The 24133-nt window shown below is 47.8% G+C and overlaps 2 protein-coding genes across 3 annotated transcripts in view; one reads left to right on the forward strand and one right to left on the reverse strand.

Annotated features, from left to right (window-relative positions):
* Positions 1 to 2859, forward strand: part of LYPD1 (LY6/PLAUR domain containing 1) — a 34596-nt gene extending 31737 nt beyond the window's left edge. For both annotated transcript variants that reach the window (XM_036420925.2, XM_036420924.2), the window contains one exon: positions 2624 to 2859. In XM_036420925.2, coding sequence (XP_036276818.1) covers positions 2624 to 2859 — 236 coding nt within the window. The remainder of the gene's footprint in view (positions 1 to 2623) is intronic.
* The window catches only part of GPR39 (G protein-coupled receptor 39), a 181891-nt gene continuing 159930 nt past the window's right edge, over positions 2173 to 24133 (reverse strand). The window contains exon 2 of the mRNA XM_036420922.2: positions 2173 to 3796. Within this exon, the coding sequence (XP_036276815.1) occupies positions 3273 to 3796 (524 nt within the window). The 3' untranslated portion in view covers positions 2173 to 3272. The remainder of the gene's footprint in view (positions 3797 to 24133) is intronic.

Raw genomic sequence — 24133 nt, forward strand, 5'->3', positions numbered from 1 at the left:
ACCTTGTGACTGCCCAAGCACCTATTTGTAAAGGCTCCCAGTGGTTTAGGTGTGCCACAACCAGCCAGCGTCCCAAAGAGGAGCTCAGTCAGCACCTAGTTTCAGACGAATTGGGAGCCAGACTCTCAAGTGGCTTTGAAAATGCACAGCCCTGTGGGGCCACAGTGTTAAGCCCCAATGGCCACCAGAGCCAAGAAACCTGGAGGGACCCGCTGGTGGCAGCTGCAAAATTCGAGACTCCCCTCATGCATTATATAACTAGCCTACCTCATCGCCGATGCCGAGCCCTGCAGAGTTAGGCTTAAAAATAAGTCCTCAGCCATGTCACTAAGTTAAGATGCAAATTATAGAACAGCATATAGAGGTGATGCTGTTAACAAACGCATGTGTGCGCACACACACTGTTTCTCCACGGGCGTCTATGTAAATGGCAGGAGCAGGCCTAGAAGGAAGCATCTGAAACCGATGGGAGCGCTTCCCTCTGAGGAGAACCTGGATTGGAAGTGGCGGTCACCTTACCTGAATGCCTGAATGTTTTTCACGGTGGAAAATAAAGTCAATAAATACTTTTGAATTTTTAATATTTACTTAAAGGAAAAAGCTTTCTAAAGTTGAACTGACAAATAATAGTGATTTTAATAGTTAAGAATAGAAAAGATAGTGAGCAAAACGTAATTCCCTACCATGGGCAATGGATAAAAAATGTAGAGATTATATAGCAGGTTCCGTAGAAGTGAAACAGTGCCTCTTCCCTTCCCCTGCCCCCACACGTATCCTTTGTCCACGGGCGTTATCTCACCAGAGCAGCTACTTCCAGGCTTTTCTAATGGTGTTAGAACACCAATCCTTACAGGTGCATATAGAAAAATATGACAAAACTACGTTTTAATATAAAATCAAAGGCACCTCTTTACCTCCTTCTTGGAAGTTTTGGGCAGTTGGTCTTGACCATTTCTCCTGCACCTAACGCAGCCATTCTCAAGGGGAAAGGGGAGCCTCAAACCAAAGCAAGGCCTGCAAACACACCCCTACGGGGAGTCAGGAGCTCCCTGGCCACTGCCAGAATGTATCCGCTGCTGTGCAGGGCAGCGACGAGGCAAAGCCGTTCACTTTCAGGACCAACTTTAGCATTACCAGTTATCTGGCCAGAAAGAATCATTGTGTCAATTATGTCTCAATAAAAAACATAATGATACTAACGAGCCACACAAACCCCAAAAGCTATCTTCAGAGTCAAGTCCCCACCCCAAAGAAAACAAAACCACTCCGTGGTTTATTGGCTCTCTGCTTTGCTATACAGTAATATAGACTTGATGGCATAGAGTAGGGGTGTCGAACTCAATCAGAGAAGGGGCCAAAATCTAAAATCCAGCCTAAATCGCGGGCCGAATGGTTTACCGAACAGTCATAAACTGTCACTGTGATGGAAACGCAGCGGAGTGCAGTGATGACAGCGCGGTGCGGGCCACATTGCAAGGCCTGGCGGGACGGATTTGGCCCTCGGGCCTTGTGTTTGACACATGTGGCATAGAGGCAGAATGCCGGGTTCAAACACATTTCAGTAGTGTGACTGGGCCAGTTAGCTAAACCTCTCTTGCCTTAGGTGCCCCATCTGTAAACTGGGGGTGACCATGAGGGCCTCTTCAAATCCTAGTAATGAAGGATCTAGGGCAGCGGTCGGCAAACTGGCTCGTGAGCCACATGCGGCTCTTTGGCCCCTTGAGTGTGGCTCTTCCACAAAATACCACGGTCTGGGCAAGTCTATTTTGAAGTGGCGTTAGAAGAAGTTTAAAAAATTTGGCTCTCGAAAGAAATTTCTATCGTTGTACTGTTGACATTTGCCTCTGTTGACTAATAAGTTTGCCGATCGCTGATCCCTAGGACACCACAGCCGTCTGAAGAGTGCCTGGTGTGCAGGAAAGCACTTACATAAGCTCTGCTGTTAGCATCAGAATCGATAGGATGGTCCAAGACACCCTACTCTGAATGCTCTGCTGCAATGTGGATATGACACCTGTCCTCCTCACATGTGCCCACACGGGGAGTGTAAGTGCTAGCTGTGAGATGCTCACTGGCCAAATGGCCATGTGTTCTAAGGGCAAGTCTCTTCCCTGAGAACAAGGCTGTTCTGCACACAGGGCCCCTTCACTAGGGATCTGACCTATTTCCATGGGGACCTGGTCTTTATTGAGAACACTCCATGACTTAATAAACACACAGTGGAGAGCCATCTCTCGGTGTCTGCAGTGATAACAGAAGTGAGATCTAGATAAACAGCCGGTGGCCCTCTAGCATGAAACAGTTTAAACAGCAACAAGGTAAAACGCTCTGTGTCTAGTACATGGTATGAATTCAGACTTTAAAAAAAAAGTGGGCTTTGGTTTGACAGCTCTTTATTCAGTGGCCCTGCACCTCAGATCGCTTTTGGAACCATTCTGTCCAAAGAGGTGCAATGGGACTGCCTTCTTCCCGGCGCACCTCCCGTATTGGGGAGGTCTCAGCAACACAACTCAAAGCACCTCCTGCCCCACCCAGGCTCTGGGCCGGGAGGGGGCGGAAGGACACACGGGGAACGGGGTGTTGTCCAGCACAGGTTAACGCCGCTCCTTTGGGCCTGTTGCAGGGATCATGTACCGCAAGTCGTGTGCCTCCTCCGCAGCCTGCCTCATCGCCTCGGCCGGGTACCAGTCCTTCTGCTCCCCCGGGAAACTGAACTCGGTGTGCATCAGCTGCTGTAACACCCCCCTGTGCAACGGGCCGCGGCCCAAGAAGAGGAGCAGCTTGGCCCCCGCCCTCCGGCCAGGGCTGCCCGCCACCCTCCTGCTCCTCACAGCCGGCCTCCTCCTGGCGCACTGCTGAGGGAGACGCCTGCCCGCCTGCATCCTCCTTGGCTCCAGCTCGCTCCCCGGTCCATGAGCTCTCCGGGCATGCTTTGATTCTGGGTAGGGAGCCTTCGTTTTTGTTCTTTTCGTCCCTTTGCAACTAATGGAAGAGCTCCGTGTGAAACATTCTTGTAAGCTCTGAATCAATCCAGCCGGACTGAATCTTCAGCGTGTGCTTAGGAGAAGGGAGGGGATGGCACAGTCCCCGTCTGTAACCAGCGACAAGGCTGCAGAGGTGGAGACCGAAGTGGACATCTGCCTGCCCGAGGCCCCTGGCTCTGGCTCCTGTGCCTGGTGGTGCGGGAGCAGGTGTGGTGTCACAGCCGAGTGCGGGAGATGTGGCTGTCACCCGCAGGGCAGGCTAGCACCCCAGGCTCTCCAAGGTGACCATCACACTTCGTGCTCCTGAACACCGTTCTCTGCGGCAGCGCTGGCCGGGGCCGTCTCCGACCCGGGCTCCGGGGACTCGGGACTCGATGGCTGGGGCTTGGCTCCAGCTCCGGCCTCGCTCTGGAAGGTGCTCAGGAAAACCTTGGGGGACGTCCTGGTGGAGGAGGAGGAGCTGCGGCGGGAGGCCAGGCGGAGCAGCGGGCGGCGGGAGCGGGCGCTGTCCCCCGGGGAAGCCGAGGCGGAGGCGGCCAGGCCCCGCAGGCGCCGCTCCTGGTTGGCGTGCAGCAGCGTCAGGCGGCAGCGCAGCACCTGCCAGAAGACGGCGCGGAACTGGCGCGAGGACACGTTGTAGAGCAGCGGGTTGATGACGGAGCTCAGGTAGAAGAAGGTGTCCGAGAAGGGCAGCAGGGTCATGTACGCCTGGAAGTAGGCGCGCGTCCAGTCGTGCTTGGGCCGGGACGCGGCCATGATTCTCCGGATCTGGTTGGGCATCCAGCAGATGGCCAAGGTCAACACGATCAGCCCTGAGCAGGTGGGTGGTGGTGGGGGGAGAGAGAAAAGAAACAAAACACACAGCATGAGAACAGCAAAACCACCAATTTTTGCCCCTCCCTTCTGTGCTCAATGGCCAAAAAACGGGTACCCCGTTTTTCAATGTTGTGTTTGACAGCTTCCGCAAAAAATGTCCCCTCCTCTCAATGCTGGGGGAGTTGACTGTGTTCAAGACCATTAAATGCTTTAGACAGTTTATTGGTACCTGTGAATGCCTGTTCATTTAAAAGTGGTTTGTGTGTCCAGAAAGCATTTTATGCAGTCCGTTAATCTAGTTATGTCTTTTTTTTTAATCGATGTATACAGCATAGCCACGTCTGATGAAATATTTGCATTTTAAAGAAGACCAATGGAAATGGTAACAAAGAAGCCTATTTTAGTGACACTGATCTCACATTCAGTTTTTAGGGAAGCAACATCAAGACGAGCCTGTCACTGCGAATTTTTTACAGACATTTATGAGGTTTGCACACCTATAATTATAACGCTCAGATCTGCAACAGCAATTGCTTCTTTTTAAATGTTTTTTAAAAGCACAATTATCCAACACAATGGAAACTAATAGAAAAACTTCCTACACAGTCCTTCAGTAGGTGCTCATTGCCGTGTGGCACTGAGGAGAAGCTGACGGCCTGGACATAGGTCTGGCTGCCCACATGTCTGCCTTCCAACTTACACAGTCATCGCTATTTCTGTGGCCTCTGACAGAGAAAGATGCAGTTAGGCCACAATCAACTAATATCACAGCATTCATGATATTCATGAGCATTTATTCTACAGTCCCCCCCCCCAAAAAAAAACAAAAACGAAACACAGATGTCAGATCAGAAAGCAGCAGCAGGGTGAGGTGGGAGGGTGGGCAAGGGACCAGAAGGTAAGTGAGCAGAGCTGATATGCTAAAGCTGTGTTTCCGATCTCCAGAAACGCTTCATCCCGCTCCTAAATTTGAATAATATAATAAGGGAAATTTACATTTTACAAACCCTCCGATATTCTAGGAAACCACAGGAAAGTGATTATTGGCCATGGTCCCTTCCTGCCTCTGATCAACGGTAAATATTTCACTAATTAATGCTCCAGGGAAAACGCCATGTTTACCCATCCAGGGCGGGCCCTCCTGCACGCTCTCGCCTGAGCATCCCTTACCTGGTGGCAGACTGGCCGTAGGTGTATTCTCTGGCACTGAAATAACTCAGTCCCCCCCACCCCCCATAACCCTCCATGAATGGCAGCTGTTAGCAAAGAGAGCTGTAGGAACTCTGCTCCCTGTTAATTTCCAAGGGTTTCTCCAGTCAAATCTCAGCCCAAGCTTGAAATACAACCCAATTTGCTTATTTCCTTACTTTGAATTTGCTACCTTGAAAACACTCAGTAAATCTAAAAATAAAGCAGGCAAAGTCACATAGCGATATGATAAAAAGGCAAAAGAGATCATTTTAAGTCAAGGGTGTATTCTGAATCACCTACTTACAGCAGCTGGATGGGAACACAAATCAACATTTTTCTGATTAAAAAAAAAAACCAACAACTTTGGGAGGAAATTGGGGGCTTTTTTACACAGTTTTCTGAAGCACGGGCATACGGGCATTCCCAGCCCCCTGTGCTTAAGTCATTCCATCTGTGCTCTTAAGTCATTTCTCCTTGTTTTGATCTCACACAGCTCTGACTGAAAGGATCACCTCATTAACTGCTCAGGAGCTAGGCCTCAGCACACCTAGGGAAGTTATGTCTTCCCCGCCGCTGACTTTCTGAGAACAAGTACAGCTATCTTCATCTGATGGGAATGGAGCACAGGGTTAGATCAGTGCTGTGCTACACACGGTAGGAGGCGGTAAGAATCTGAGAACTGCCTTGTACTTTCCACAGCTTGAACATAGCGCAGTTTTAAAGCCGGTGGAAGAAAGTGAGGAAGAAGGCATGCTGTGGGTGGGTGGGGAGAAGACATCCAAGTGTTCTCTTCTGCTCTCCCTGCTCCTGTCCCATTCATCTCTTATTTGCATGACCCTGATCTGTTACCTTCCTACCTTCGCCTGGCACCAAATGCATTGATTGATTTTCCCATCGAATGAAACAGAGGCAGAAAAAACAAGACCTCAGCACCCGGTATGAGGCAGGGAGTAGGGGTTAACAAAGAGTTGTGGCCTGGTATATAGTTGTAGCCAGGAGAGAGAACTCTGGTTCTGAAATCAAAATGAGCTGAAATAGGTGAGAAATACCTTAGTCTGGAAAAGTAGCAGAACATAGGGAGCCAGGCCCAAGGTGCTTCAGTGAGGAGGAAAAGAAGGGAAATCTCGGCTTCCTGGCTGTGGGAGTCAGTAGATGTGACACCAAATGGACAGCAAGAACCAAGGAGCTGAGTTAGACATGGACCCGGATTCAAGATTAGGCATCCAGCAGGTCTTGAGCTATAACCAAGAATAATGCCAATTTCAGTGGGTTTTCCCTGTGTCAGGCTCTGCACTAAGCATCCTCTGCTAATTTCCTATGCATGCCTCACTTCTGATAAAATTGTTATCTTCACCTTACCTGCCCATGTGCTATATAAACTAGGACACATGCTTGCCGAACTTCAAAATCCAAGATAAGTACTTTTTCCTCAAGGACATAATATTGCCTGTTTCTCATGTTTCCAGTTTGAAAAATAGTCAACACAAGGAAGCAGGGCAGAGCCCTAATTCTACCATGCAAAGTGGCTATATAGCGGCACTGTCCACCGGAAATATAATGTAACCTAATGCGATTTTAAAATTCCAAGTAGCCACATTAAAAACCAAAAAGAGACCGGGGAAATCAATCTCATAACAGCCTCTGTAACCCAATACAGCCCAAATATTTTCATTCCGTGTGTATTTTCAATGTGTATTCAAGCTAATGTTATATATGAGATGTTTTACTTTTTTTTGTTTTTTGTTTTTCTTTCTCCATACTAAGTCTTTGAGAGCCAGTATGGCTCTATGCTTATAGCATATTTCATTTAGGACCAGCAAGAGGTGGCTGGTGGCTACAGCATGGCTTAAATAGCTTTTGTAGCGCTCCCCCCCCCCCCCCCCCCATAGCAGGGCTCCCTATTTCCTTCTATTCCCATTTCCCCACCTGCTCCCTTCCAGGCCACATACCCAGACAGTCCTGTCACACCAAGGACACCCATGGCCTGAATTTATCATCCTCGGGTCTGACCATGCAACCAAGGTTGACCCTCAGCCATGGTGTAGTCACATTTTATCCATCCTTTCACATAAAGCGTTTCATATAAGGGGCTACAACTTACCTAGAGCCTAGAGAATGATGAAAGCACTCTGTTTTGCATTGCTCTTTCTAAACCTGGCCCACTCACTCTGGAACCGGTTGTGCCAAATCCCTGGCGAGGATGTTGGGATACACTTCCTCTACCTCACGAGAGGTGGGGAAAGTGGCGGTGCCTTTCCCCCTGTGAGAGAGAATTCTGTTCTGGGAAAATGGAGCTTTGGGCTATGGGTACAGCCAACAACAGATGAGAGGTGTGTGCCCGTGGCGATGTCCCAGAGGTTAGCCTCTCCTGGGGCAAGGGGACCAAGCCAGCATCCTTGTAAAGTTTGTCATTTTATAAGGCTGGGTGATGGCTCACTTTTACATTTGGAAAAGTTCATTATTTCACATGACACGTCGTTGAGAATAAACATCACACCCAAAGGTGGTTTTATTATGGCTGTTTGCAACCGGGTCAGCACCAGTCCCAGCTACTCTGCAGCGAAGACAAAGCTTTAAAGCACATGTGTCAAACACAAGGCCCGCGGGCCAAATCCGTCCCGCCAGGCCTTGCAATGTGGCCCGCACCGCGCTGTCATCACTGCACTCCGCTGCGTTTCCATCACAATGACAGTTTATGACTGTTCAGTAAACCATTTGGCCCGCGATTTAGGCTGGATTTTAGATTTTGGCCCCTTCTCTGATTGAGTTCGACACCTCTACTTTAAAGTGTTAGTCACGCCTTAATAGAGCATATTAAAGATTTGACTAACTTTACATTTGGCTCCAATCAATTTGGACGTGCATATTACACTTGGAAAAATCTATAACGCTTTGCTCTGTGTGTGGTGTAGCGTGCAGTCCGCAGTTAAATAACTTGAGTGTGAACTTGAATGGAGATCAGTGGACTGAACCGAGTCATGGAAAGTATCGTAGGTAAACAGTTTTAACTGAATTATGGATAGATCTGCATTGTACTCCAGACTGTCTTGTGTTCTGGCTTAAGAAATACCTTCAGATTTTATCTCTCCTCCCTCCCCCCCCCACACACACATTAGATACTTCCAGTTTTCTTCTTTGATCACTACACGAAAATAACAAGGCCCATTAGGCTTGCTCTCTGCAGTGTGAAGATGTTTAAGAGACAGAAGGATGCCCACGTGCAGCAGCATCCCGCACCCAGCCTGGCATTTCCGCAGCATCCAGCTCGGATTAGTCTGCAGAAGGGCACTAAGCCACCCCAGAGCCCGCCCGCCTTCATACACCTGATCAGGCTCCGCTTGATCCCCTCTAACCTTTAAAGTGGAGGCAGCTGTTTGTCCCCAGAACTCCTCTCAGAGTCATCGGAGAGCTGGAGACAGGAGAGAGACCCGCCCCAGAACCCCACAGAAGTTGGGACCCAGGCAAAGTGATTCACTCGGGATCTCAGGGGAAGGAGCGGGGACGAGGGGTGGGGGTGCGGGGCAGGATGCCTTTGATCTTGCCATACTGTTCAGAACACTGAATTCTGCCCTAAATTGACAATCAAGCCCATCGCTTTTAAATGCAGTGTTGTTTTTCAGTTGTAGGCCCAGGTGCTGACATGCCTAGCATGGAATGCCGTGAGAGGCAGGGCCCTCTCAGACCACAGGGAAAGTAGGCACATCTCAATATTCTGTCTAGATTCAGTCTTAGAACCGTGTCTCTCGAGAAGGGGCACCGACAAAGCTCAGGAGCACGAGTACTCTCCTCTTCCCAAACACATATAGACCCTTTTAAAAAAAATTGATTTCAAAGAGGAAGGGAGATGGAGAGAGAGGGGGGAACATCAACAATGAGAGAGAATCATTGATCGGCTGCCTCCTGCACACCTCCTACTGGGAATAGAACCATGACCTCATGTTCCATAGGTTGATGCTCAACCATTGAGCCACCCCAGCTGGGCTCACCCACCCTTTTTTGAAGTTTAATCAAAGGGAGCTGAAGAATGTTTAGAAAACAAAATATGATTCTACATCATGACTTGGTAACCAATCCTATAAGGATTCTACTCATCTGTCTATCCATTCATCTATCTGTCCATCCTTCTATGTATCTTACATAAGTATCTGCTAGAAAATAATACTTAGCTAGCACTAAGCAGAAAAAAACCTCTGGACATTTGATCTTTCCATATGCAAAGATGTTTTCTGTGGCTTAAAGAAATCCTGAAGATGTTTAAGAAGCAAAAGGAATGCCCACTTGCACCAGCATCCCACACCCAGCCTGGCATTTCCGCAGCATCCAGCTCGGATTAGTCTACAGAAGGGCACTAAGCCACCGCCAGAGACCGCTGTTCCGCCTGGTGTTGGAGTCCGTTTTACGGAATCATTCATTCCTTGGGTTTCCAAGGGGTTGTTGAGTATGCTTTAGGATTCCTGTGACTAGCATAGTTTCTCCATCCTCTTCCTGCGCCAACATTCTAACTTCTCTAACCCTGGCTGTAGTGATCAGGAGGTAGACTGGCTCACTATACAGCCCAATTTAAGTTCTCTGGACTCTGTTTATTCACTCAGCAAAGACTTTTCCATGGGCTGGAACCTATTATAAACCCTGTTCTAGGCACTGATGATAAAAAGCAGAGGAGACAGGGCTGCCGCAGCCTGGTGACCCTTTGAAGGGTCATGAGAGCAGTCTAGACAGAGCATATGGCTAGCTGACCTTCACATGGGATGGAACACTCAGACAAATTAAGAGAGAGAAAGAGTGAGCCTGGAAAACAGCAACCAGACAAAGACTTGGCATGAGCGAGGAATGGAGGAACGCTATGCCTGCTCACCTTCTGAGAGCTGCAAGGCTCGGTGGGGCCAGGACAAAGAGGAGGGGAGAGACAGGGAAGGATGGCGGTTGGAGAGCACTCTATCAGGGTCTGCAGACAATAAATTAACTTGCATGTAGTACAGTGAGCAATATCTGCTTGATAACTGACGTAAATAGCAATTGCCAGGAAGAGGTGAGTGGAATGAAGAGCCATGAGGAGACAATCCATCCAATAAAAGGTCTTAGCATTTTTCTCAGTATTTTTGTGTTTTCCAATCTGCTTCTGCCCTCCAGGTGAGACACTGATGACACTCATTGACTCTATCCAACATGAGGACCCCAAATCAGCACTGACCTTGACTTAGTCTCTAACCTCTAAGAGAGTGGTTCTCAAAGTGGTGGTGGTAGTGGGGGGTGAGGGGTGGAGGTGGCAGTAGCAGTAGCATTGGCCTCACCTAGAAACTTGTCAGAAATGCACATCAGGCCCCAATCCAGACTTACTGAATCAGTGGCTGGGGCCCAGCAGCCTGGGCTTCACCACCCACTGGTTGACTCTGATACTCAAGTCTGAGAACCACTGAATTAATTGAGGTAGAGACCTAATCTGTAGGCATTTGGGAGCCCATCACTGTCCTGTGTTTGCTTTGGAAGCTTCACATTGAGTGTCTGCAGTTTGAGCAGACAGAACTCCTCCTGCTAGTCCCTCTCCATGACAACCACTCAGCCAATCCCTCTCAGTCCTGAGCGCAGCCCTCCCCCAGTCCTGTCTCCAACCTTCTCTCCTTTGTCACTCTGCTCCCCTCTTCTCCCTTCTTTTTCCCTTTCCCCCGTTTCTCCTTCCTTTACATGTTTCTCCAGTAGGTAAACCAATGGCTTCTATCCTTTCCCTTCTGTCTGCTTTGATTCCCCTTCCTCCCCTCCATCTTTTCCGGAGTTCACCACAAACCAAGCCATACACAGTTTTGCCTGTGCTACCAGCACACACCTCTGGCTTCCCATCGTTTTCTTGGATGACTTTGAGAAGGTGACTGCCTCAGCTGCAGGCAAGTTCCTTAATCGCTAAAAGGTTGCTGCCTGGGACGTGGTCACCACGCATTGCCGAGTTTGCCCAAGAAAAGCAAGAAGCTTTGGAAGCCACACAGATAGGATGTGAGGGCTGTGGGTATTGGCTGTGCACTGAGCATCTCAGTGCCCTGTGCTCTCTGGCCCTGCCAGGGCTTGCCCAGACTCCTCTGGTCACCTTCACAGTGACTCATCAGCTAGTGACCTTCATTGACACTTGTCTGCCTTCGTGCCCTTTCCTTCTGAGAAACGTCCTACAGGAGAAGACAGGGGGCTGACAGATTGGGTTTTCAGAGAAGGGCATAGGCCACAGCTTTAAATGATGGAAAGGCCACGGCTGGCTGCTTCTGTCTGAGAAGACGGATGGCCTGATGCCCTGTCGTCACTGCAGCTGTTTGATGGAGCCCAGGAAGGGACTCTCTCCTCACTGTGGCCCCAACCACCACACGGAGGCCAGAGACCGGTTCCTAATGGCCTGCAAGTTGCTCAGCATCATCCATCTCTCTCTGTTCTGCAAGCTTCCATATTAAAAACAAACAAACAAACAAACAAAACACACTGAATTGCTACAACCACAGATAAATACCTAAAACAGTCCTCCTGTCTGGAGCTGTAGACAGCCATGTGCATGCAAAGCCAGCAGCATGCAGGGCTGTCGCTATGGTCTAGTGCCTTTGTTCCATGATGACTGCATGGCACATGACTCATGGAACCATTAATGAATATTTTTCTACGTGGCTTTTGATTGTATGCACCTGTGCGGGGCTGACCATCTTCCAACACTACTGCTAGTCAAGTCTCCTTATTCGGTATCCTCAGAAGCCATAGCTGGTTCTCAGCAGGACACGGCCCAGGAGCGGGTGGTGGTCAGGAGGGCCATGGCCCCCATGATGGCGGGGAAGCTGTGGCCCAGACACTGACTACTGCTAATAGGCTGCAGTTTCTAGTCAAGTTTAGTCCCTGAAAATGGGAGAGAATGAAAGCCCCAGAATGTTAGCACTGAAGGCCTCAGAGATAAATCCCCTGGTGAGCCAGCAGAATCCACAGTGAAGTAGGATGAGGGGCCCAGATTCAATCAGCCCAGGAGCCCAGCACGGCCTCCCAGTGCGGCGGTGTTTGCTGGTTATGCACACCCTCGAGGCTGAGTGTCACCTGGCAGCCCCCCAGTGAAGCAGCACCAGGCCCAGGGCATGCAGCAGAGGCAACTGGGCATTTCAGGAGAGTGGGGCCAGTTAGTGCCAGCAGCTCCTGCTCCTGGCCTGTCCCCTGCCTGTGCTCCCTCTGTGCACCCTTGGAGAACCGAACCAGCACTTGGTGCCATGACTGAGGCAGGCCAGGCACAGGGGGCAGCAGCCCCCAGTCTGTTCTCTGTTCTACATTCTCCTGGCGTCTGTGTAGATAACTCTGCCTAGACCATGTGTTCTTACCCTCTGCTCTCTCTCCTCCTCTGTCCCTCTCTCCATCCACCTCTCCCCCCAACTGTCCATGTGTTGTGCAGCTCTTATTCTAGGTCTCTGCTTAGGGTCACTGCCTCCAGGAAACCCTCCTGGTCTCCATAGGCTACAGCCAGTTCTCTCCCGTGAGCTCACTCCTGCCCCTGCCACCATAACACTACAGTGTCACCTGGGCCATAAACCCCAGGAAGGCAGGAGTCTCCAACCTCACTGCTGCATTCTCAGCACATAAGAAAATCTTTACAACCGTAACTGTTCAGTCCACGTGGTGGAAGGGAGGGAGGCAGGGTGTTGCAGATCCCAGGTGAGGAGCTGGATCAGAGGGCGTTCAATAGTCATGCGTTTACCGGATGCATATAGAATCCAGTTGAAGCAGCTTCCCTGACAGAGAGGTCAGCACTAACCCTCCTGACCCAGGACCTGGTGCCTGGATCATGTCTGTTCTCTGAGGAGAAGAGAAGGAGAGAGTGGGAACACATAAGGGATCACCTTTTCATTCAAGCAGGAACAGAACCCCCAGGCCCAGGAAAGCCAAGAACCCCCAAGACCAACAGGTCTAGACGGGTGCGGAGTCCCTGGTTCTAAGAATGCCCTCAAAAGCCACCAACTTTAGCCTCCCATTCTCAATGTGCAGCCGGACTTGAGCTTTCTACACTAAGAACTCCTTTCTTTTCCTTTCTCTTCATGGGGTACAGAGTACAGGTAAGAGTCAACAGGTGAAACCGAAGAGCCACATTTACTATATAATAGGACATGTTGGAGGACGTACACTTGTCCCAAAGTAAGTCCCCTCAGGGGCTCTCTAAATCATGGTCTTCCGAGAAGATGCTACAAATCTTTGTCAGAGACGCTGCAGGCCAAGACCCAAAGCATAGTGTTGGTGTCTAAAGCCGAGATGACACTTAAAAAGGAAGAGAAAGCACATAGAAAAGCATCTGCTAAAAGTGGTTAGAGACTGCGTCTGTATCTCATGCTGTGTGGCCTCAGGAGGGTGACTCTTGCCATTGTAACCCTAACTTTCCATTGAACACAACTTGGTTGTCAAGGGAGAGAGTTTGGGGAGAGCAGGACATGACTACGATTTGATGGGCTTCCCCTGCCCTGCTCTATACCCATCACAGATTTTCCCATAACATAGGCCCTGACCTCTCCAGCTTCACCTGATCCATCCACCAAGGATGATCAGCTAAAGCTCAGGATCCCATTTGTAACATGGAGATAACAAGAGCTACTGAGATTGTTAAATGAGATAGGGGGTGTAAAGTGCCAAGTACAGTGCCTGCAGCCAGGTAAGAGCTCACAGCTATCACCACCTCCAAGATCATCTTGACCTCCACCCTCATCACCACCACCTCCTTTGCCACCTCCCCACCAACATCCTTACTGCCTCCAAGGCAGCTTGAACATCAGAGAGAGGGAGACTGGCTAAACAAAACAAGAGGTCTTCAGACACCTTTCAATCCTAAACTCATAGGAAAGCCCAGAAAGATTCCATGCTTTACCAGGATTATCCTGCTAATCAATAGCAGAGGGAGGACCAGACTATAAGTCTCTTGATTTCCAGGCCACTGTTCTCGCCCCTACCTGGAAATGGGGCTCCTCCAACACACATACACCTGTACATCTGGGGGTTGAAGAAGCTAAAGAAACAAATGGGGGCTCTAATAAAGGAGGTAACTGATAGAAGCCAGGCTTGCAAGAAGAAGGAAAAATTCCCAATTCCAGGAGATGGATGGTGGAACCCCTTCCCAACTCCCTATCCTCACAATTCCTCTCCAGGAGGAATGGCAGAGGCATGGATAGCTGCCTGATCATCTGGTCAGTTAGACTAAGAAGGCCTCCACTCCCAAAGACCCCATCCTCTATTCCTTTCTCCATCCTCACTGTGCCCTTGGGCACACACCCACACTCTCACCCAGTACCCAGCCACATAGCCACAGGCTCTGAGCTACGGTACAGACTCAGTTTTAAATCTCAGTCTTGCTATTCCCAGCTATGTGGCCATGGGCTCATATCTTTGTGAAATGAATAATAGTATCCACCTCATGGGGTTATTGTAAGAAAAGCTAAACAAGATACATGCACATAAAGCACTGGGATGAATGGCAGCTCATATTACTCATTGCTCTATCCAATCAGATGTTCCACCTAGAGGTCATGCCAGCTAAAAGTAACACAGTACATGGATATTTCAGACACTGTTCTAAGCATTTGACTTATGCTTGCTTACTTAAACCTTGCAAAAATCCCCACAATGAGGGCCACTATTACATTTCATTGCTATTATGCAGTTAAGCAATTTGAAGTTTGGATAGGTTAAATGGCAGGGCCAGAAGTTAGACTCAGGCAGGTGGGTCCAGCGTCCATGCTTTTGGACACACTGCCAAGCTGCATGCCCTCAGCTGAAGGACACCTCAAAGGATCAAAAATCAAATGTTCACTGAGTCCCAAATTCAAATGAAGCCATTTCAATTCAAAATTGAATTGTTCAGGACTAGGTTCCCTGTGAGTGTCATGGTGAAGAACAGAATCTTGGCTGTTAAGAAATAAAGACACCTCCCCAACACATCTCTATGACAAGGGAAGGTATCCTTGAAAGGGCCTTTTCATATTTAAGGTGAACACAATGAACTCTTGTTACCTCCAGAGAAACTTGATGGAATTCAAGCAAACAAAGGAGCTTTGAATAGAGTCTGGCGGGCTCCTCTTCTGCAGAATGTCTGCTTTTGATTGGATTGATTTTATGAATCCTGTGCACAGGAAGAGTTCTGGGGAAGAACACTTTCCTAGGAAAATTCCTTAAATTCCGAGTTGGAGACTATTCTCATCCATTACAGACTGGCTCTTCCTCTCCCCATAAAATAACCTAGAATTTGGTTTCAAAGTAAATTAGCAAATAAGTTTAGCTCCCTGTTATCTACTGAGATCATGCAAATTAGCAAAGACATTCCTAGAACAACCTATAGCCAATGGCCAGGACAGGAGGCAAAAAATAAAATCAGCTGGTGGGAGAGATGCCCAAAGTGGCTCTCACATAGGAGCTGGGCTCATTCTGTGTCTGATGCAGAGCGGAGGGTCTCAGCTGAAATCAGTAAAGCTGTCAGGAAAGTTGAAGCGATGGTATCAGGCTTCTGAGATAGGGTTCTGTATGAAAACAATCAGATGAGGGTGCTTCCCTGTTAATGACTTGAAAACAGAATTGCAGTTGCATGACATGATAAAAGTAATTTCCTCCTGGTGGGATTCACTTTTAATGGGGGCAAAAAGAACTGTGAGGAACATTAATTATAGTCTCACTTATCAAAGTGCAGCAGTAACTGTCAGAGATGCATGTTATGGGTGGTAAATCCAGTCCACCCCAACAATCATAGCATCCTGATTTAATGTCAAGGTAATCCCTCACCTGTTAGCTCACTTGCTGAGCACCTCCAGGTGCTGCCTTAGCTCTCTACCTTCTTCTCCCTCTCCCTCCCTGGTACCCCCTCCATGCCTTTGACTTGAAATTCCATCCCAAGGGATACATAATTCCCAAGCCAACATTGTCAGCCCTAGCAGACATCATAGCTAGACCCGTAAAGCCAACCAACTACTCAACATCGTGGCTTGGCGAGCTTATCTGCACCTATAATGGGACATGTCCAGACTGAATTAATGACCAGCCACCCACCCTCCTGCCTTCTCTCTACTGCTTCCAATCTTAATAACCTCTACATCCACTCACTGAGTTTTTTAGCTGAAAACCTACAAAGTGTCCTGTTCCATTTCCTCCTTCTCACTCCACAGTCAGTCAATCCTCAAACCTGTCAGTTTTACCACCAAAATATCTCTCTTTCTCACAATCTTCACTACCAACCCCCTAATTGGGGCTGCCATCGTCTCACACCTGGACTAGGCAGAAGCTTCCTAACTGGTTTTCTTCACAACCACTCTGGCCCAAGCCATGCTCCACTCCATCCAGGATCGTCTTATTAAATTGAAAAGTTTATGTCACTGCTTGCTTAAAACCTTTCAATGGCTTAGAACAGAGATCCAAATCCTTAACAGGTCCTGCAAGATCCTAGCTTCTTCCTTTGGGATCTCCTTCTACCAGCTTCCCTGATTAACATGTCTGCTCAGAACACCTGCCCCTGTCTCAGCACCTCTAATCCTCTCTTGCTTCCTGGAGCCTGCCAACTCCCTCCTGCCCCCAGGCTCATGCCCAGCCAGGCTCCCTTCTCCTTACTTTGCTAGTTCTTGCTCATTTTTCATTTACCTGCTAAAATGTCTTTTCCTCTAGGAGGCTGAGACCTCATGTTAGAGTCCTATGTTATAAGCTTCATTACCCCATATTTGTTGGCTGCACTTTATACATACAGACATATTTAACTTAGAATGTGTGTCTTCTGTGTCAGTCTTCTCAGACATGTGTGTTCCAGTGGGTTAGGGGTTAGGTCTGTCTTGTTCTATGTCTGCAGTGCCTTTTCAGTGTTGGGCACATGGTAGGTGCACTATACAGGTGGGGAGACCTGCCAGTTTGGCATTCCTAACCAGGTAGCAAGATAGATGGGGTCGGGGCTGCTAGCACATTTTTACTGATAAAAAAGGGTGACATGCATGACATTGCACCTGATTTGGTTCAGGTTACAAAGTGAGTAGAAGACAGAAAACCTGAAATCTGGGATCTTCCAATCCAGGATGTTTGCAAATTCAGGTACATCTCATCTCCAAGTCTATAATCCTCTCTTCCAGAAATCCCATCCTGCACCCTCTCCCAGAGCTCAGCAGAGAGAAGGAGGAAGCCTAGGACCTTTCCCAGAAGCAACTGAAGATTTTCATCCAACCTTTGTCTAGAAGGGCCTGCATAAGTGAGCAACACATTCCGATCACAAAAACCTGGGTTGTCAGACTTGGAAAGGCCTCAGAGATGACACAGGAAAAGGAAGTGTTAACTTGGACTTCTGTGGCTCTTTCCAGCTATAAATTTCCGGTTGTTTAAATTCTCTGGACCCCAGGATCTTCATCTAAAAATTATGGGTGGTATAAATCATAGGCATATTGTGCAAATTAGACGATATACCTCCACTTTTTAGTCTTTCCAGGTACACAAATTCAAGGGATTATAAGCATTCCTTGGTGTAAAGTCCTTCATGGTACCTAATTGCCTTTATCCTTGCTACTCAGTGTGGCTATGGCATTCCCCAAGAGCTTGTTAAAAATGCAGGCTATTGATTGGAAGTTCCAACAACCCCCTCCTTGGGTTCAATTAATTTGCTAGAGTGGCTCACAGAACTCAGACATTTCACAGACTAGATCACCAGTTTATCATAAAAAGATGTAACTTGGAAACAGCCAGCTGAAAGAAATGCTTAGGCAAGGTCTGGAGAGGAATATGGAGCTTCCCCATGTGTCTATGTGTTCACCAACCCAGAAGCTCACCAAACCCACAAACCCAGTCTTTTGGGGGTTTTATGGAGGCTTTAATACATAGGCATGATTAATTAAATTATTGGCCACTGGTGACTAGACTCAGTCTTTAGCAGCCTCTCTCCTCTTCCCAGGGTTGGGACTGAAATTTCCAACCCTCTAATCATGGAGTTGTTTCTCCAGGCAACCAACCCCCATTCAGAGGCAATCTCCGAAAATCACCTTGTTAACATAACAAAAGACATTTTGATTGCCCTCATCATCTTGGAAATTCCAAAGGTTTTTAGGGGCACTGTGCCAGAAATGGGGATGAAGACTATATATATATAATTATTGTTATTATAAATTACAATATCATAGTAAGTACTGGTAAAGTAGATATCAGATCTTGTGCTTCCTAGGATTAAATCCTCTTTCCTCCAGTAAAAGCACCCTGACAGTCCTTTGAGAAAACACCATCCCCAACTCAATCTTTGACATTCAGGTTCAGGTTCAGGTTGACTCCACTCTCCATCCCCAAAGGTAGTTAGATAAGGAAGGAGTGGATAATCAGAGTCACTGTGGCTGGTCAGTAATGGGCAAGAGACCCAGTCAGGCCAACCAGGGACATTTGCTGGAACCACTGAGAAATAAACACTTCACTGGTGGTGCTACAGCAGGAAAATATAAGCCTGTATGCCTGTGTCCATGGCTGCCCCAACGTGGGACAGCCTTCCTTCAAACTGATGCCAATGCAAAGGAAAGCAAAGTGAAGGATAAAGAAAAACAGAGGGAGAGGGATTTCAACATTATTTGAGCCTAGATTCTGGCAGGCCTGAAATAAGATCTACCCAGGGATTTTTAAAATTACATGAACTAATAATACATTTCTTACTTTATTTTACTTAAGCCAATTTGAATATGGTTGTCTCTTGCTTCCAACCATAATAATCCAAATTATATAAATGTCTTTAATTTAGTGACCTACAGAGTCTCTAAGTCTCCCAAAATAACATCACTCAGTCTACCAGGTGTAGCCCAAACCCCTCCTCCTGTAAATAAACATTTCCTTTTGCACATTTGAAATAAAAGAGAGTGGGAGCCATGGATGCTCGCCACCAGTGGTACCAATGGGACTTAACCTTCTTGAAGTCTGATCTTGCCTTTCTCTTTATTGACTAAAGCAACCAATTTTTTCCTTTCATAGGAAATCTATACTTATTTACTTGTTTCCTATTGCAAAAAAAAAACCCCAGCTAATCTTTCTCTCTCCTCATACAAGGTGTAGAACTTAAAGTGAAAAGGGATATCAGAGGTCATTCCAGTGGAACCGTATTTTGGGGTCAGTGAAAGAACAGGGGGAGTGCTGAGCCTGACACCATCAATGACTGAGTCTCTGACTTCCAGTTCAGTGCCTCACCTCCACTTCCCAATATTCCAACAAATATCAATTGTTTTGCAATGATCTTGCACACAATAAAAGGCACTTGTGTGTTCATTTAAACATTGAATACCGTATTTTTCGGACCATAAGACGCACTTTTTCCCCCCAGAAGTGGGGGGGAAAAGTCCCTGCATCTTATGGTCCAAATATAGCCTACACATATACTTTAAAAAAAAAGTTTTTTTACTTGCCCGGCTCTGTGTGGTCTCTGTGTGCTTGCCCGGCTCTAAAATGGTTCTAAATGCTGCTGTTTACTTTACAGGGTTGATTACATGTGTTTATGACTGTGATGTTGGGTTTTAATGCACATAAAATATTTTAGGACACTATTTGTTTCAGAATCTTTTTTCTTCATTTCCCTTCTCTAAAAACTGGTGCGTCTTATGGTCTGGAGTGTCTTATGGTCCGAAAAATACGGTATTTATCAAAATGCTTTTCAAGAAAGTTAGACTCTAGTCTAAGTTCTGTACTAACCAGCTGTGGGACCTTGGGGATGTCATTTATCTGGTCAGGATTTTTTTCATTAGTAATATTAGATGTTGGACTAAGAGAATCATAAAACATCATAAATTTAATAATTCTGAGGCAGATCACAGACAGTGGGAGAGCTGAGTGCTGGATCAGCACCATCTGAGAATAAAAATTAATCCTAATATTGGTCTCTTAAAAGGTGAAAATAATCAGAAAAGATTATTAATAACCAGGAAAGAAGGGAAATAAGGGCTCTGTGAGCCTGTGTACTACAAACAAGATGCTTCTAAGACGTTTCTTACCTAAGTCTCTGGTGCCCTCATATTTGCCTTTTTAAATTGTGTTAAAACTGGAACACACTGTGTGTTGACCATTTGAGTTTGTCCAAATAGCCTAGGATGATCTTGGTTTACAACATTTGTCCCAGCTTATTTATCATTCACTCCCTCCTTTTACTTTCAAAATTGTTCCAGAATCAACAAGGGACTAACAGAGAATAAATGAATGAAGCATTCCCATAAAACAAAAGGTAGACTATCTAGTGGGGGGAGAGGGGAGGAATGTACAAAAGGCTTGATTTGGCACTTCAGAAGGGAAACTATCCAGATGTAAAGATATTCCACATCATGAAGCTTCAGGAAAATCAAACGAACACTATAGTGTGATATTATCACACACTCATCAGAATAGCTAAATAAAAATATAGGAAATAAAAAACACGCACAGGACAGGCAAGGATATGGACAACTGGAACGCTCATACTGTCACTGTTAGCAGGAGGAAATTGGTCCAACTATTTTGTAAAAGGATTTGGCTGTCTCTACTAAAGCGGCATGTGTGCATAATCTGTGACCCAGCAATTCCACTCCCAGGTATGCCCACAGAAATGCATGAAATATGTCCACCTAAAAACACAGCAACCTGTGACCATAACCTTTCCCAAGTGGAAACTGCCCCAAAGCTCCTTAGTGGTAGAACTTGTAGATAACTTGTGAAATATTTGCACAATGGGATAGATACTATGTACTGCATACAGCAGTGAGAATCAGCAGAATACAATAGCACCTATCACATAATGTTGAGGGAAGAATGCAGACAAGCAGTTACATTCTGTATGATTGTGTATATACAAAGAACAAGAACAGGAAAGGCTAATATATGGTGTTGGAAGTCAGAATAATGGTCATTCTTGGGGGGATAAGTGCAAGGGGACAGAAGGAGATTTTGGAGTACTGGTAATAATCTATTTCTTACCTGCTTATGGTGAATGTGTTCAAGCTATAAACTCATATGTGTACTTTTCAGTATGCAAGTTATACTTAAAAAGTTCAAAAAAATAAAAACAACTAAGTATCCCAGCATAGACAATATATGTCATGATCACTGTTATGGTGTTATGATTTTGTGTCCCCTTAGAAATTTATATGTTGAAGACCCAACCCTTTGTGTCTGAGAATATGACTGTCCTTGGAAGCAGAGTCTTTAACGAGGTGAGTAAGTTAAAATGGGTTCATAGAGTGGGCCCTACTCCAACATGACCAGGGTGCAGACAAGACAGAGTAACAACCATGTGAGGACACAGCAAGAAGGTGCCCATCTGCAATCCAAGGAGAGAGCCCTCAGAAGAAACCAAACCCGCTGAGCTCTTGATCTTGGACTTCTGGCCTTTAGAACTTGAGAAAGTAAGTGTGTGTGGTCTGAGCTGCCCAGTCGGCGGTATTTTGTTATGGTGGCCTTATTACACTAATAGAGTCCCGCTGGTTATTCTTAGCTCCTTTTACTCGTAGTATTTATATAACAGCACTTTTCTGGGAAGTAGAAGAGGCTCAGCTACCATGGGTGGAGTAGGGGGCGGGGGCGCTCCTCTACCCCAGCTTCAGCTCCCAGGCTGCTTCTGGCTTTCCTTTCATTTTAGACTCCTTTCTAGATGAAGGAGGAGAGATCAAGTCTCCTTCCTAAGGCAGTTGTGCTGGCTTCCCATCTTTGAAGCAATCACAACAGTAAGAGCGATGGAATTTTTGTGGAATAATCCGGCATTTTTAAGGCTAGAAGAGAAAACAAAGATCATCTCATCCAACTCTCTCTTTTCTAAAGGAGGAGAGCAAAGTCCAGAGAAGTTTACCCAAAGTCACACAGCCAGTAAGTGACAGAACCAGGACTAAATCTGCCCTGAGCCCCAATTTCCAGACCAGTGTTTAGCTTCCAATCCCAGGAGGGTGGGAGGAAGAAGAGGAGAGGAGGAACTACTTTAGCTTCCTTTAGAAGCGGCACCTACACAACTGGACTGTCCCCCGTGCTTCCCCATTCCTCACCCCGCTGCCCCTTCAGGACTCCCTGCCAGTGTCTGGAGCCTGGCGTTGGGATGTGACTTCAGTCAAGTCCCTGCAAGTCTGTGCTGAGGCTTTCCCATGGCCCAACCAGCACCTGCTGCCATCAGAGGGCTCTCCCAGCCAGGAGTCCTCCCTGCCCCTGGAGGACCTGAGGGGCCCGCCAGCATGAGTGGAGTTGGGAGGAACAGTGCACAACCCTCGATGCACACCCCTCCATCTCCAGCCTGAGCTCCATGGCAAGACACCAGCAACCCGAGGAAGGGGCTGCAAACGATAGGATGTGGGAACCAAATGGCTACTTTGGGTTGCTGGTCCACAGCACAGGGGATGCTTACAAATCCAGTCCTCACAATAACTGAGGAAGCTGGGCCCACTGAGACAGGAGCATAAACCGTCCAAGACACCATCTAGAGCAGACGCAATGAACCAGGGCTTCAATTCTGGGTCCCTCTGCCTCGCCATCTTTACCCCTTCTGCTGCACCCCAATTGCTCCTACTGTACCTCAAAATGGCAATTTGGCAAGTATTAGAGTAGATGGACCATGTGCCCAAGTGATAGAGACTTCTCAGGCCTGCCCATCCCATAAAGAACTGGCAATGGTGATGGCAAAACTGCCTCCTTTGCATGACTCAACTAGACAACCAAGTAAAAATATGTGGGACTGGCCCTCTCTGCAGGGTCTGCTCACACCTTGGGCATACACAGTTCTAGACACAGGCACCAGGAGCCGTAAGCTGCGAGTCTAGGGCATGGGCAGCAACGCCGATGACACCTCTGTCCCTGATAACCTGCTCTTTGAGAGACTCCGGGAATGAGCAGAGGGAATTCACCTGAGGCCTGGGACAGCTACTGCTGGCCAGCTCCAGATGAGTGGGGACCTGGAAATCCTCCAGGGGCAACCGGGGGGGTGGGGTCTGGGCCCAAAGGAAAAGCACTCGAACATCAGACATACACGGTGGGCCGCCCAGATCTCCTTGGAGAGAGGACGCATGGGAACTGCAAAAGTTGTGGTGTGACGAGTTAAATGGGGTGCACTGGTGAGGAGAGAGGATGAGGAAGGAGAGGGGCAGGGAAATGTCTGCATCTAGGAGCACTGAGGTGGGAGGACAGACTGCGGAAGCAAATCACATTCCAGGCCACCCTTGGCTAATACAGAACAGCTGATCCCATCCTGGGAAAGAGGCTCTGAGCTACATGGGTCCCCGTGAGGTGAGGTGTGGATACGGTGGGCAGTGTTTGTAATGAGCCTGGAGGCAGCATGGCCTTTGAGATCCATAGTCTTAGGAAATTGCCTTGGAGAGAGGGGAAGGGAAGAAGTTTGAGAGGATAATGTGGTTCCCTCTCCCTCCCCAGATCATCCCTTGCATGACTGTCACACTTTGAAGGATTCGGAGAAACCCGGCACAGGGCACCAGGAAGCATCCGGGGAAGACCTCCAGTGGCCAGGGCTCACTTGTCTGAGGCCCTACTGCGACATGTTGGGACCAACTGTGTGGGGAGCTGGGACCTCCTGTCTCAGGAGAGAACTTTGCTGTCAGGGGAGGGGACTACTTAGACAGCAGGCACTGACTCCCCAGCCTCTGGGAAACTCTATGTGTAGAACTGTCCAGCTGGGCAAAGGGTCCCTTGGTGACAAAGCTCAGGGTTTCTAAGGTCCCAGGACCTGATGTTGGCTGGCTCAGAAGGCTCAGAGCAGGGCCCAGGAGCAGGCCCTGATTTCCTCCACAGACAGCAATGCTGATATGGCTGAGTCTGGAGTGGCCGAGTCTGGAGTGAGCAAAACTTGTCCCTGTTCTACCATAAAGGCATGTGAACTCAAGTAGACAGCAGGACACAGTCTTCTGATGACAGAGGCAAAGCTCCATCAAGGGTTGAAATGACTGAACATGGTCCAGTCGTTCATTCATTCAAAACCCACTGGTGCCAGGCACACCTTTCCCCTTTGCTGCCCCACCTAGGCCATGGGACTCTGGCCCAGTAGAGGGTGGGTGGGGAGCAGAGCATTCTGTGACTAGCTAGTGGAAGGATCAGGGTGCAAGAAGGCCAAGGGAGTTGTGGGTCACATTCCCAGTGGGGAAAGGAATTGTCCCTTCCCTCCTCTCCCCCCAGAGAAGGCATTGGCTGCCCAGTGGGTTAAGGAGCTGCTAGTCTCATTGGGCAAG

The sequence above is a fragment of the Pipistrellus kuhlii genome, unplaced genomic scaffold (genome assembly GCF_014108245.1).
Source record: "Pipistrellus kuhlii isolate mPipKuh1 unplaced genomic scaffold, mPipKuh1.p scaffold_m20_p_7, whole genome shotgun sequence".
Classification (NCBI taxonomy): domain Eukaryota; kingdom Metazoa; phylum Chordata; class Mammalia; order Chiroptera; family Vespertilionidae; genus Pipistrellus; species Pipistrellus kuhlii.